The sequence below is a fragment of the Ranitomeya imitator genome, chromosome 2, assembly GCF_032444005.1.
Source record: "Ranitomeya imitator isolate aRanImi1 chromosome 2, aRanImi1.pri, whole genome shotgun sequence".
In the NCBI taxonomy this organism is placed as follows: Eukaryota; Metazoa; Chordata; class Amphibia; order Anura; family Dendrobatidae; genus Ranitomeya; species Ranitomeya imitator.
In genome coordinates this window covers 830445272-830458454 of record NC_091283.1, presented here as the reverse complement: position 1 = coordinate 830458454, position 13183 = coordinate 830445272, and the positions used below count along the sequence as shown (strand labels likewise).

The 13183-nt window shown below is 45.1% G+C and overlaps 1 protein-coding gene across 1 annotated transcript; it reads left to right on the top strand.

Moving 5' to 3' along the window:
* Positions 1-1064: 1064 nt before the first annotated feature.
* Positions 1065-2015, top strand: LOC138666853 (olfactory receptor 5AR1-like). The gene has a single exon (XM_069755032.1). It carries the CDS (start codon positions 1065-1067, stop codon positions 2013-2015), a length of 951 nt encoding a protein of 316 aa, XP_069611133.1.
* The last annotated feature ends 11168 nt before the right edge of the window (positions 2016-13183 follow it).

The window sequence follows — 13183 nt, the reverse complement described above, 5'->3', positions numbered from 1 at the left end:
CAGTGTTGGTCCTCACTGACCGAACACCACAGGTGGCTTCACGAACATAGACATTACAAATCCCCTTAAAGACCTTTTCCTTTAATTGGACACCTAGGGCCACGGCCCGGGTCGCAGCCACCATGACATCCCCTTTAAGACCGGACCCGGTACTGAGTACCCCGCTGCCCTGGTGGGGTGATCCAGCATCACTGCATGGCTTCCCATCTCCCATCTTACTCACCACTCCGGGCCATGTTGTGAGTTCTGTCCTCTGCCGGCAACTTGCTGTGAGCCTCATGTCCTTGCTTGCTCCATACTTCCTGGCTGTATGCTTGGGGCAGCGGCCCTGGCATTTCCTGAGTTTTATAGAGACAGTGTGCACACTCCTAATCTGATCCCAGCTTATTTCCAAGAGGTATCGGGTACTGAAGGCATCACCACCCATAGGGAGATGCCTGAGCAACAAACTCTCTCGGTCTGCTTTCAGCTTCTGAGTTGCCAGGTCCTATCCTGTCTCTTCTTTAAAAACATATGAATGGCTGATATTTCAGTTACAATAGAAACATTCGACTAAAAGATCTAAAAACAATGAAGCAGCAAACTGTGAAAACAAAAAATTGTGTCTGTCTCAAATCTTTTGATCCCAACTGAATTGTTTTATATGTAATGCCTGAAGGAAACAAACATAAATTCTCCCCCTTCGATAAAATTTAGCTTTGACTTGCCTTGGTTGTCAGTATATACATATAATATTATTGCTATTAATATTAACTGCTGCATCAGTTATTTTGTACATTTTTAGAACTTGGTATAAGTTGTATAAGTTTTATCATGAAATGTAATTGATAAGACTTTATGATCATTAAAACCATAAAAGTTCACGGTATCTTGCTTGTTTTCAATCCCGGGAGTCGTACAATTAGTAGTAAACTCAAATCTCTGGGGCATATTTCTATTGCATAAATATTCCATATATTCCTTATTTTTTCTCATTGTCATTAAGCTAAACAATAATTTAAGACACATATGACATTTCATCGCTTTTCTTCTTGATGAAAGACTATCAATTTCAGTATTGTTAAATGGACACAGTAAACTTTACCGTCACTGAGTTTGTTCTCCTCGGCTTCCATGAGCTTCCAGACTTCCAGCTGGTTTTCTTTTTCATATTTCTGGTCATCTATGCTGCAACATTGGTTGGAAATTTATTAACGATTGGTCTATTGTGCTTTGATCGGCATTTTCACACTCCTATGTATATACTTCTGTGTAACATGTCAGTATTGGATATGTCCTTCACCTCAATGGTTCTACCAAAGTTATTAGTCATCTTTCTAACTGGGAACAATGTCATCTCTTACCATGGTTGTATCGCTCAGGTTTTCTTTTTTGTGTTGCTAATGGTGTCAGAATACCTAATCTTGGCTGCCATGGCTTACGATCGTTACGTGGCCATCTGTCATCCCTTACGTTACTATTATTTCATGAGTCTATCATTTTGCCTCAGGCTGGTATGTACATCTTGGAGTATAGGAGTTCTTGATGGCATTCTTTACGCCTTTCTTATTTCATCCTGTAACTTTTGTAAGTCAAATGAAGTAGACCATCTCTTCTGTGATATGAAGCCTCTAATGATGCTTTCTTGTAGTGAGACCAAAACTATAGAGATGGTAATATTTGGCCCGAGTGCCATCATTGGCTTTGTTCCCTCAGTCATGACCTTGGTGTCCTACATCCATATCATCTCTACAATCTTGAAGATTAACTCTAAAGAAAGAAGACACAAAACCTTCTCCACCTGCTCCTCACACCTCACAGTCATCCTCTTGTTTTACGGAACGGTCCTCGGCATGTACATGAGGCCAAAGTCCAGCTATTCCATGGACCAGGACAAGGTGTTTGCCATCTTGTATGCCGGAGTCATTCCAATGCTCAACCCTCTCATTTACAGCTTGAAAAATCAGGAGGTGAAGAAAGCTCTGTGCAGAATAAAGAAACAATTGCTTAGATATCTAGAATCCAGAAGCTTTTAGTGATGGAGCAGCTGCCATAGTACTACAGAGGCAAAGTCACCTTTGTGTTTTACTTTCCTCTAGTGCAGTCTACTAGAACATACTTCAGAATTTTCATTTGATGGTTGGAAAAAGCCAAAAACATTTATCATGTATGTATCCATTGAATAGGTAATACATGTCTGAACGCTCGGAGACTCACCGGTGGCACCCCTATGACTAGATCTGTGGTCATGCCGTAAAATGACATGAAATTGCAGCAGTGGCCAGGTCTGACTCTCCATTTCATGTCTATGAGACTGTTTCCAAGCAAACAAGGGTCCACTGTTAGCAAATAAAGGTCCAAAATCTTCTTGACTTTCCATCTAGAAATATTTTTTTTATCACCTAAAGAAGATAATGATCTAATGACATTACCTAATATTAATTGAGACCATGTCAAAGTTAATGGATCAAGGCCAGGCGAATCTAGCCATGAGGTCCATAAAGCCTCACATTTATGTGGAATACCTCTCATTTGAAAAACAAATCTTTCAAGACAGAGTATAGAGTCAATTTTGATAATTACTTCATTTACTGTAGGAGGTGTTTAATCTTTTGCAATGTAATGCAAATTGTCTCGTCAGAGAGACGAAGAAGACTAGAACTCCAGTGCCAACTATTAAAAGCTGAAGTTCTAGTCCACTTTCTCTGTGAAGAGGAAATTTGAATATTTAATTGTGCAGAGGAGCATCTATGGCTTATAAGTCTCCTCACTCTGACATGCCAGGCTTGGCTTGCCACTCTCCAGAAGGAGAAATGTTACTCATTAGACCTCAATGTAAGGCAAATTCATTTTCTAGCTTGATCGTGCAATCTTAGTTATGAAAGATATCTGATAGTTTTTCTTAGCTGGCGATTCTCCAATAAAACCTAGTAGGCAAGTAATTAGGTCAGAGGAAATAGTGCAATCAAACATTGAGGCAATACCTCTGACCAAAACTGCTTTACCTGTGTTAAACATTTTGGAATAAAGCAGTGAAGACATCTGAATATACATCTGTTGAGTTAGACTGTTCTTTCTTTGGATTTACAAGGCACTCCAGTTCAGAGGTGAGTTTCTGAGCCCTGAGTACACATCTATGGTGGGCTGGCTTTTTTTACCTTTGCAAAGAAAATTTTTTGTTGGATAATCTCTTCACGTAATAATTCAAGCCTCCTCAACAAGCATCCTGAATAAACTTGTTGCTTGTACGACTACCTATGACTGTCACCTTCTGGTCTCAATTGGCCTAATCGATAACCGAAAATTGTGAATCCAGCTTCAGAACTCCAATATAAAAGGTACAAATTTATTGTGATAATTAAAAAAGTAGATAGAACAGCAGCACAATGGTCACAGCCCCTACTGGGGAAGATGGTAGGCAAATATGTTTCAGACCGTCTGGTCTTTATCTCCTTTCTGACGTCGGACGGGATAGTACGTTCGATGTCAAAAGCCCTGCTTTAAGGTGGGCTCCGGCGGTAAGAACCTCAAAGCCGCGACAAGTCAAGTGTTTTCAACAGCTGACATGTGCCCGCAATAGTCGCGGGTGGAATCGTGATCCGCCGGCGCCTATTAACTAGTTAAATGCTGCTGTCAAACTCTGACAGCGGCATTTAACGCGCGCTTCCAGCCATCAGGCCGGAAATACGCGCACTGACGACCCCCATCACGTGATCGGAGGTCAACAGTGCGTCGGCATGACAACCAGAGGTCTCCTTGAGACCTCTATTGTTGTTCATTCCAGATTGCTAAACGTCAGATGGGCAAGCAAAAAATAAGCCCTCACCCAACCTCAGATCACGAACAATGGAGATGCTACAGGTATCGGAAAAGAGCGCAATTTTTATTATTTTTTGTTTAGCAAACTTTGGAATTTTTTTCATCACTTAGATAAAAAAGAACCTAGACATGTTTGGTGTCTATGAACTCTTAATTACCTGTAGAATCATAATGACAGGTCAGGTTTAGCATTTAGTGAACCTAGCAAAAAAGCCAAACAAAAAACAAGTGTGGGATTGAACTTTTTTGCAATTTCACCGCACTTGGATTTTTTTTTCCTGTTTTCTAGTACACGACATGGTAAAACCAATGGTGTCATTCCAGTACAACTCGTTCCGCAAAAAATAAGCCTTCAGATGACCATATTGACGGAAAAATATAAAAGTTATGGCTCTGGAAAGAAGGGGAGCGAAAAACGAAAACGCAAAACCGAAGGGGTTAATCATTGGTTTCAATTGGCCTAAGCGCTCTCCTACCTGCAGGCATGAGGTCAGGTTGTGGTTCCGAATAGGGAATTAGTTCTAGTACATGTAAACTTTTGTTCGGTTGATGTAAAACAAAGAAAGTCACAGCAACCCCTTCATGCCATCCAATGACTGAGGACACGTACATCCATACATTGTGATCATTTTGGAAACAGACTTTTGCCATTTCTAGGATAACACAACAATTTGTCAGTTTTCGAAAGCTGAGCTAATTATCTGTCATTTTATTTTATGTCCAAATGTCAGTGCTGATAACATCGTTATTAGGGTGCACGTTCTATTCTTCTGATTCTAAGCTTCCTTTTCGTGTGATTACATGATTAATCACTGACTTGTATTTGTCAATTGGAAAACCCATTAATGAAATGGAAATAGTTGTAATAAACACAACCGGCATTACCGGCATAAGCGTATTGGTGAGCTGCTTTAATTTGTTATGGAATAGACTCTTTGGCCTCAATTCATCATTTGCAGTTTTATAGGGAACCTGTCGGCAGGATAATTGTAATCAGTGTAACGGAGCTGACCTGACACTGTCTGCAGGTTACTGAGCACAATCCTGCTGACAGGTTCCCTTTAAGTCACGTTTCCTTTTTGTCTTGCTGTATATTTTACACCAAATTCGTCAATGGCGCACATGTTTCATAAATTTGGTACAAAGTCAATTTTTTTTTATTTGTGCAACTTTTCAATTAAATTCCAAAAGCTTCACACAAAAAAAAGCGCAAATGCCAGTCATCAATCGGGGCCTTTGTCTTCCTTTGAGTCCCTAGATTAATTTCTTTCTAATTTCTTTGTATAATGTGCTTTGCCAAAGCTGCATTATATTTGCACAAAATTCATAAATTCATAAATCCTAGAAAACTAAAGAGAATATTCATTACAATGTGTCAGACACACACAATACCACTATATTTGTCACATGAACACTTGGGTTGACCGGTTAAGGTAAAGTAAGGCTAAAGGTCACAAGACATGAAGATCACAATGCTCCTTTGATACCCTGAATGGCCAGTAAAAAACCCGCCTGCCACATATATTAATTTGCCACGCAGGGTGTCCTTATTAGATCAAAAGTCGTGAGAAGCGACTTGATTTGTAAGTAATTATTTTTGGCATAAATTCAATAAAAAAAATTGGATTTGCCAGAATCAAAATTTTCCACATTCAATTCACAGAACTCCAGCAAAATAGTTGTCACCTGGAATCCATTTTTCTAGATTCTTGTAAGACCAGATGGACCTGTCGAAGCACTTAGTGTGCGAAACGGCCGTCGTACTCCAACACCGCACCCTCCTGTAAACCTGATGTCCTGACGGACGTATGTAATATTTCTTCTCCAATAAAGTTCACGAATTCTACAGCTATCCTTGGGTGAGTGCCGCATACTTTCCTGTTCGTTTATTTCATATGGACTTTCTGACACGTTTATGCAGAGCACCGGAGACCCACAGCTTTCGTGACACCTGACAGTAGTTTGTCCATTATTGGTCCAACTGTGTTGAATTTGTATCGCTCTAGTGCCGTTCTGTTTCCAATACATAAAGTCAGTTACTTCCTCGGTGTTCCGGTCACCGGCTACGCGCCTCAGTAGGATGTTGCCATTCTCGGGGCACGACTCCTACTGGCTCTCCTTTGTGCTTTGATCTCGTTTCTCACTGTCCACAATATCCTTCGCTTCGTGTCCTTTCTTTAGATGCCGCCGCAGGGTAGCGCCGGTGAGGCTCTGTAACGTTCTATCCTTGTCGCTAGGTGCCTGCCAAGTTCCCACGCCTGACAGGGACCCCCCTGAATCTTCCCCACAACACCCCCTGCCACGGGATGTTGCCTGGACAAAACCCAGTCAGCTTCTGACTAACTTCCTATCCAACCCCTAGTTTTACCAGTGTGAGGAGTGGCCTAATAAATAAAACCCTTTGCTCCCCCTAGTGGCCGGAGAGTGTGAAGTATAATGTGTGCTGGTGATACCTGGTCAGATGAACTCCTTTAGTGCCATCAGACGTACCATCACTCCCCTTAGCGGCAGAGCGACATTACTGCAACGACCAGGTCTCTGGGGCGCTGCACAAGCAACAGCTCCCCAAGAAAGGGACAATTTCTGGATCATTTCTGGATCATACTGCAGCTGCTAGTTTCCACTGCTTACAATTCATTTACAACTAAACAGATAGGTTCAGTTGGAAATGAAAAAGGCTGTGATTGCATTACACTTATTAATTTAGTTGCCTGCTTTTAAATGCCCTCAATCTCTACTAGGTCATTCTCATGCACAGGTGACCTAAACTACATGGGGTAGTTTTTACTTATAATGTCTATAATAAATACACAGCAAACATAGAGACTGGAAGAGGTGCAAAATTTATCACAGCGTTGGATGCTGTGTGATAGATACAGTGATATATTGGCTCATCTTAGACAATCCCCACAGTTGGAGTCAAAGGTCAGGCCATAATATGTGATCAGAAACAATCATGATCGCAGTTTGATGGAAGAAGTCACCCTAACGAGTACAACAATATATGACACTTTTTGCTGCCTTTACAACTCATGTTCACAGTACTTTAGTCTCTTTCGACCAGTATTTTGCACCAAAAACTGGCGCCAGGGGCTCGGCTTACACTTATGTCTCTCTCCCTTTTTCTCCTCCCAGCACTGACTTCCTGCCAGTGATTGACAGGTCACTCTTCTCTGTGACCTGCTCTTTCCCTTAAGCAGGCACTGTCATTCCTGAGTGCATCGCATGCGTAAAAGGTTAGTCTGACTCTCGCAGCATCATCAGGACGCTACTGTGCCCACTCCTGAAATAATGGGACCAGTTCAAGATATTAGACTAGGAAGCATGACCTGTCAATCACTGGTACCTGGAGAAGAAAGAGGTAGAGAGGCTGAGGAGCTATAAGGGAACTCCGCCAAGCCCCAGCAGTTGTAAGCTCATTTACATAAGAGTGTGTAGATGGATTCCAAGTCAACGGAGACACGGACTTATCATGGAATGGAAGTAATTAGCATTACAGGTACTTTATGGTTATATGAAAAATATAGAGAAGGTGTCAATGCAGCTACGGCTCCGCTCCATACACCTCGCGCACACACGGCTCCACTCAGTACACTCATGGCTCCACTCCGTAAGCCTTGTACACATGCGGCTCTGCTCTCTGCACCTTGTACACACGCGACCACGCTACGTACATCTCCTACACACATGGCTCCACTCCGTAAACCTTGTACACATGCGGCTCTGATCCATACACCTCGTACTCATGCTGCTCCGCTCCGTACATCCCATACACACACGGCTCCACTCCGTACAACAAGTACACACATGGCTCCGCTCCATACACAAAGTATACACACGGCTCCACTCTGTACACCTTGCACACACGCGGCTCCGTTCTGCACAAATCGTACACACACGGCTCCACTCCATACACCTCGTACACACACGGCTCCACTCTGTACACCAAATAAACACACGGCTCCACTCCATACACCTCGTACACACACGGCTCCACTCCATACATCAAGTACACACACGGCTCCACTCCGTACACCACATACACACGGCTCCACTCCATACACCTCGTACACACACGGCTCCGCTCCATACATCAAGTACACACACGGCTCCACTCCGTACACCACATACACACGGCTCCACTCTGTACACCAAATAAACACACGGCTCCACTCCATACACCTCGTACACACACGGCTCCGCTCCATACACCTCGTACACACACGGCTCCACTCCATACACCTCGTACACACATGGCTCCACTCCATACACCTCGTACACACACGGCTCTGCTCCATACACCTCGTACACACACGGCTCCACTCCATACACCTCGTACACACACGGCTCCACTCTGTACACCAAATAAACACACGGCTCCACTCCATACACCTCGTACACACACGGCTCCACTCCATACACCTCGTACACACACGGCTCCACTCTGTACACCAAATAAACACACGGCTCCACTCCATACACCTCGTACACACACGGCTCCACTCCATACACCTCGTACACACACGGCTCCGCTCCATACACCTCGTACAGACACACGGCTCCATTCCGTACACCTCGTACACACATGGCTCCACTCCATACACCTCGTACACACACGGCTCCACTCTGTACACCAAATAAACACACGGCTCCACTCCATACACCTCGTACACACACGGCTCCGCTCCATACACCTCGTACACACAAGGCTCCGCTCCATACACCTCGTACACACACGGCTCCGCTCCATATACCTCCTACACACATGGCTCCGCTCCATACACCTCGTACACACACGGCTCTGCTCCATACACCTCGTACACACAAGGCTCCGCTCCATACACCTCGTACACACACGGCTCCGCTCCATACACCTCGTACACACATGGCTCCACTCCATACACCTCGTACACACACGGCTCCACTCCATACACCTTGTACACACACGGCTCCACTCCATACACCACATACACACACGGCTCCGCTCCATACACCTCGTACACACACACGGCTCCGCTCCGTACACCACATACACACATGGCTCCGCTCCATACACCTCGTACACACAAGGCTCCACTCCGTACACCACATACACACACGGCTCCACTCTGTACACCACATACACACATGGCTCCGCTCCATACACCTCGTACACACATGGCTCCGCTCCATACACCAAATACACACACGGCTCCACTCGATACACCTCGTACACACACGGCTCCACTCTGTACACCAAGTACACACACGGCTCCGCTCCATACAGCTCGTACACACATGGCTCCGCTCCACACACCTCATACACACACGGCTCTGCTCCATACATCTTGTACACACACGTCTCCTCTCTGTACACCAAGTACACACGGCTCTGCTCCATACACCAAGTACACACACGGCTCCGCTCCATACACCAAGTACACACGCGTCTCTGCTCCGCACAAATCATACACACATGGCTCCACTCTGTACACCTCGTACACACACGGCTCTGCACCGTACATACCCGGCTCTGCTCCGCACACCTTGTACACACACGGCTCCGCTCCATATACCTTGTACACACATGGCTCTGCTACATCCATCCTGCAAACCCCTCCTGACCCCACACCTCAACTTCCCCTCATCCAGCACCATGACAATCACCACAGCAGAGTCCGGCATACACGATCATGTGACCGCTGACTCCTCCCCCTCCTGTGACCTCATCACAGGTCCTGTGTGAACAGAGCAGTCATCCATGAGCAACCCGAGGAGATGCATGGAGAAGAGCGACTTCAGCGTCAGGACCTGTGATGATGTCACGTGAGTTGGGGAGGGCTGGATGAGGAGATCCAGGACAGAGCCCTGAATAGACTCAATAGCGTAGTAACTGAACCTGCGTCTCCGACGCAAATCCAGTTACTACACCGACAGAATCTGCCGCCCCCTCTCATCTCTGCTCGTCTGCATGGTCCAAGTGTCGAACATGAACATCACACCCAGCTTTCCTTCCTCACTCCTTGCTCTCCTCTCACCAACTGTCTAAATCTCCGGTGTTATATGTGCTGAATACCTGTTAAAGGGATCCTTCCACACTTCCAAGCATGACATCACTCTCCCCGTGAGGAAAGCAATGCCACTGTAATAACCGGTTACCTGGGGTGTTATACCTACACTCTACAGGAGAGAGAGAGAGGGGACCTGCTGACCATAAGAGCTTACACTCCACAGGAGAGAGGGGACTGTTGTGAATTCTGTGGCAGAGCTCCCTCTTGTGGTCACAAGTGGTACTTCGGCTGATTCTCTCTGTGAGCTTCCGTTGGTGGAGGAAAGTGGTACTGTGGCTTCTGAGTTTCCTTCCTCAGGTGATGTGGTGAAGTCGTTAGGTGCTGCTCTATTTAACTCCACCTAGTGCTTTGATCCTGGCCTCCAGTCAATGTTCTAGTATTGGACCTGTTTCCTCCTGGATCGTTCCTGTGGCCTGCTGCTCTGCATAGCTAAGTTCTGCTTTGCTATTTTGTTTGCTGTTTTTTCTGTCCAGCTTGTATATTTGTTTTTTCCTGCTTGCTGGAAGCTCTGGGACGCAGAGGGTGTACCTCCGTGCCGTTAGTTCGGTACGGAGGGTCTTTTTGCCCCCTTTGCGTGGTTTTTGTAGGGTTTTGTGTTGACCGCAAAGTTATCTTTCCTATCCTCGCTCTGTTCAGAAAGTCGAGCCTCACTTTGCTAAATCTATTTCATCTCTACGTTTGTCTTTTCATCTTAACTCACAGTCATTATATGTGGGGGCTGCCTTTTCCTTTGGGGTATTTCTCTGAGGCAAGGTAGGCTTATTTTCTATCTTCAGGCTAGCTAGTTTCTCAGGCTGTGCCGAGTTGCATAGGGAGCGTTAGGCGCAATCCACGGCTGCCTCTAGTGTGGTTGGAGAGGATTAGGGATTGCGGTCAGCAGAGTTCCCACGTCTCAGAGCTCGTTCAATGTTTTTGGGTTATTGTCAGGTCACTGTATGTGCTCTGACCTCCATGTCCATTGTGGTACTGAATTACCTTATCATAACAATACTGGAGGCCCAAAGTACTAATGATTCTCAATAGAGGGAAAAAAGAATTTCTGAGACCATTTTTTTTTCTCTGCACTGTGTTTTGCCTTTTTTTTCCCCTAGACATTTGGGTGGTTCAGGACACAGGTGTAGCGATGGACATTAAAGGTCTGTCTTCATGTGTGGATCAGCTCACGGCAAGAGTACAAAATATTCAAGACTTTGTGGTTCAGAATTCTATGTTAGAACCGAGAATTCCTATTCCTGATTTGTTTTTTGGAGATAGAACTAAATTTCTGAGTTTCAAAAATAATTGTAAACTATTTCTGGCTTTGAAACCTCGCTCCTCTGGTGACCCAGTTCAGCAAGTTAGGATCATTATTTCTTTTTTACGTGGCGACCCTCAGGACTGGGCATTTTCTCTTGCGTTAGGAGATCCTGCATTAAGTAATATCGATGCATTTTTCCTGGCTCTCGGATTGCTGTACGATGAACCTAATTCAGTGGATCAGGCAGAGAAAAATTTGCTGGCTCTGTGTCAGGGTCAGGATGAGATAGAGGTATATTGTCAGAAATTTAGAAAGTGGTCCGTACTCACTCAATGGAATGAAGGTGCGCTCGCAGCTATTTTCAGAAAGGGTCTCTCTGAAGCCCTTAAGGATGTCATGGTGGGATTTCCTATGCCTGCTGGTCTGAATGAGTCTATGTCTTTGGCCATTCAGATCGGTCGACGCTTGCGTGAGCGTAAATCTGTGCACCATTTGGCGGTATTACCTGAGCTAAAACCTGAGCCTATGCAGTGCGATAGGACTTTGACCAGAGTTGAACGGCAAGAACACAGACGTCTGAATGGGCTGTGTTTCTACTGTGGTGATTCCACTCATGCTATCTCTGATTGTCCTAAGCGCACTAAGCGGTTCGCTAGGTCTGCCACCATTGGTACGGTACAGTCAAAATTTCTTCTGTCCGTTACCTTGATCTGCTCTTTGTCGTCGTATTCTGTCATGGCATTTGTGGATTCAGGCGCTGCCCTGAATTTGATGGACTTGGAGTATGCTAGGCGTTGTGGGTTTTTCTTGGAGCCCTTGCAGTGTCCTATTCCATTGAGAGGAATTGATGCTACGCCTTTGGCCAAAAATAAGCCTCAGTATTGGACCCAGCTGACCATGTGCATGGCTCCTGCACATCAGGAGGTTATTCGCTTTCTGGTGTTGCATAATCTGCATGATGTGGTCGTGTTGGGGTTGCCATGGCTACAAGTCCATAATCCAGTGTTAGATTGGAAATCCATGTCTGTGTCCAGCTGGGGTTGTCAGGGGGTACATGGTGATGTCCCATTTCTGACTATTTCGTCATCCACCCCTTCTGAGGTTCCAGAGTTCTTGTCTGATTACAGGGATGTATTTGATGAGCCCAGGTCCGATGCCCTACCTCCGCATAGGGATTGTGATTGTGCTATCGATTTGATTCCTGGTAGTAAATTCCCAAAAGGTCGACTGTTTAATTTATCTGTGCCTGAGCACGCCGCTATGCGGAGTTATGTGAAGGAGTCCTTGGAGAAGGGGCATATTCGCCCGTCATCGTCGCCATTAGGAGCAGGGTTCTTTTTTGTAGCCAAGAAGGATGGTTCGCTGAGACCTTGTATAGATTACCGCCTTCTAAATAAGATCACGGTTAAATTTCAGTACCCCTTGCCGTTGTTATCTGATTTGTTTGCTCGGATTAAGGGGGCTAGTTGGTTCACCAAGATAGATCTTCGTGGTGCGTATAATCTTGTGCGTATTAAGCGAGGCGATGAATGGAAAACTGCATTTAATACGCCCGAGGGCCATTTTGAGTATCTAGTAATGCCATTCAGACTTGCCAATGCTCCATCAGTGTTTCAGTCCTTTATGCATGACATCTTCCGAGAGTACCTGGATAAATTCCTGATTTTGTACTTGGATGACATTTTGATCTTCTCGGATGATTGGGAGTCTCATGTGAAGCAGGTCAGAACGTTGTTTCAGGTCCTGCGTGCTAATTCTTTGTTTGTGAAGGGATCAAAATGTCTCTTTGGTGTTCAGAAGGTTTCATTTTTGGGGTTCATCTTTTCCCCTTCTACTATCGAGATGGACCCTGTTAAGGTCCAAGCCATCCATGATTGGACTCAGCCGACATCTCTGAAAAGTCTGCAAAAGTTCCTGGGCTTTGCTAATTTTTATCGTCGCTTCATCTGCAATTTTTCTAGTATTGCTAAACCATTGACCGATTTGACCAAGAAGGGTGCTGATGTGGTCAATTGGTCTTCTGCTGCTGTGGAAGCTTTTCAAGAGTTGAAGCGTCGTTTTTCTTCTGCCCCTGTGTTGTGTCAACCAGATGTTTCGC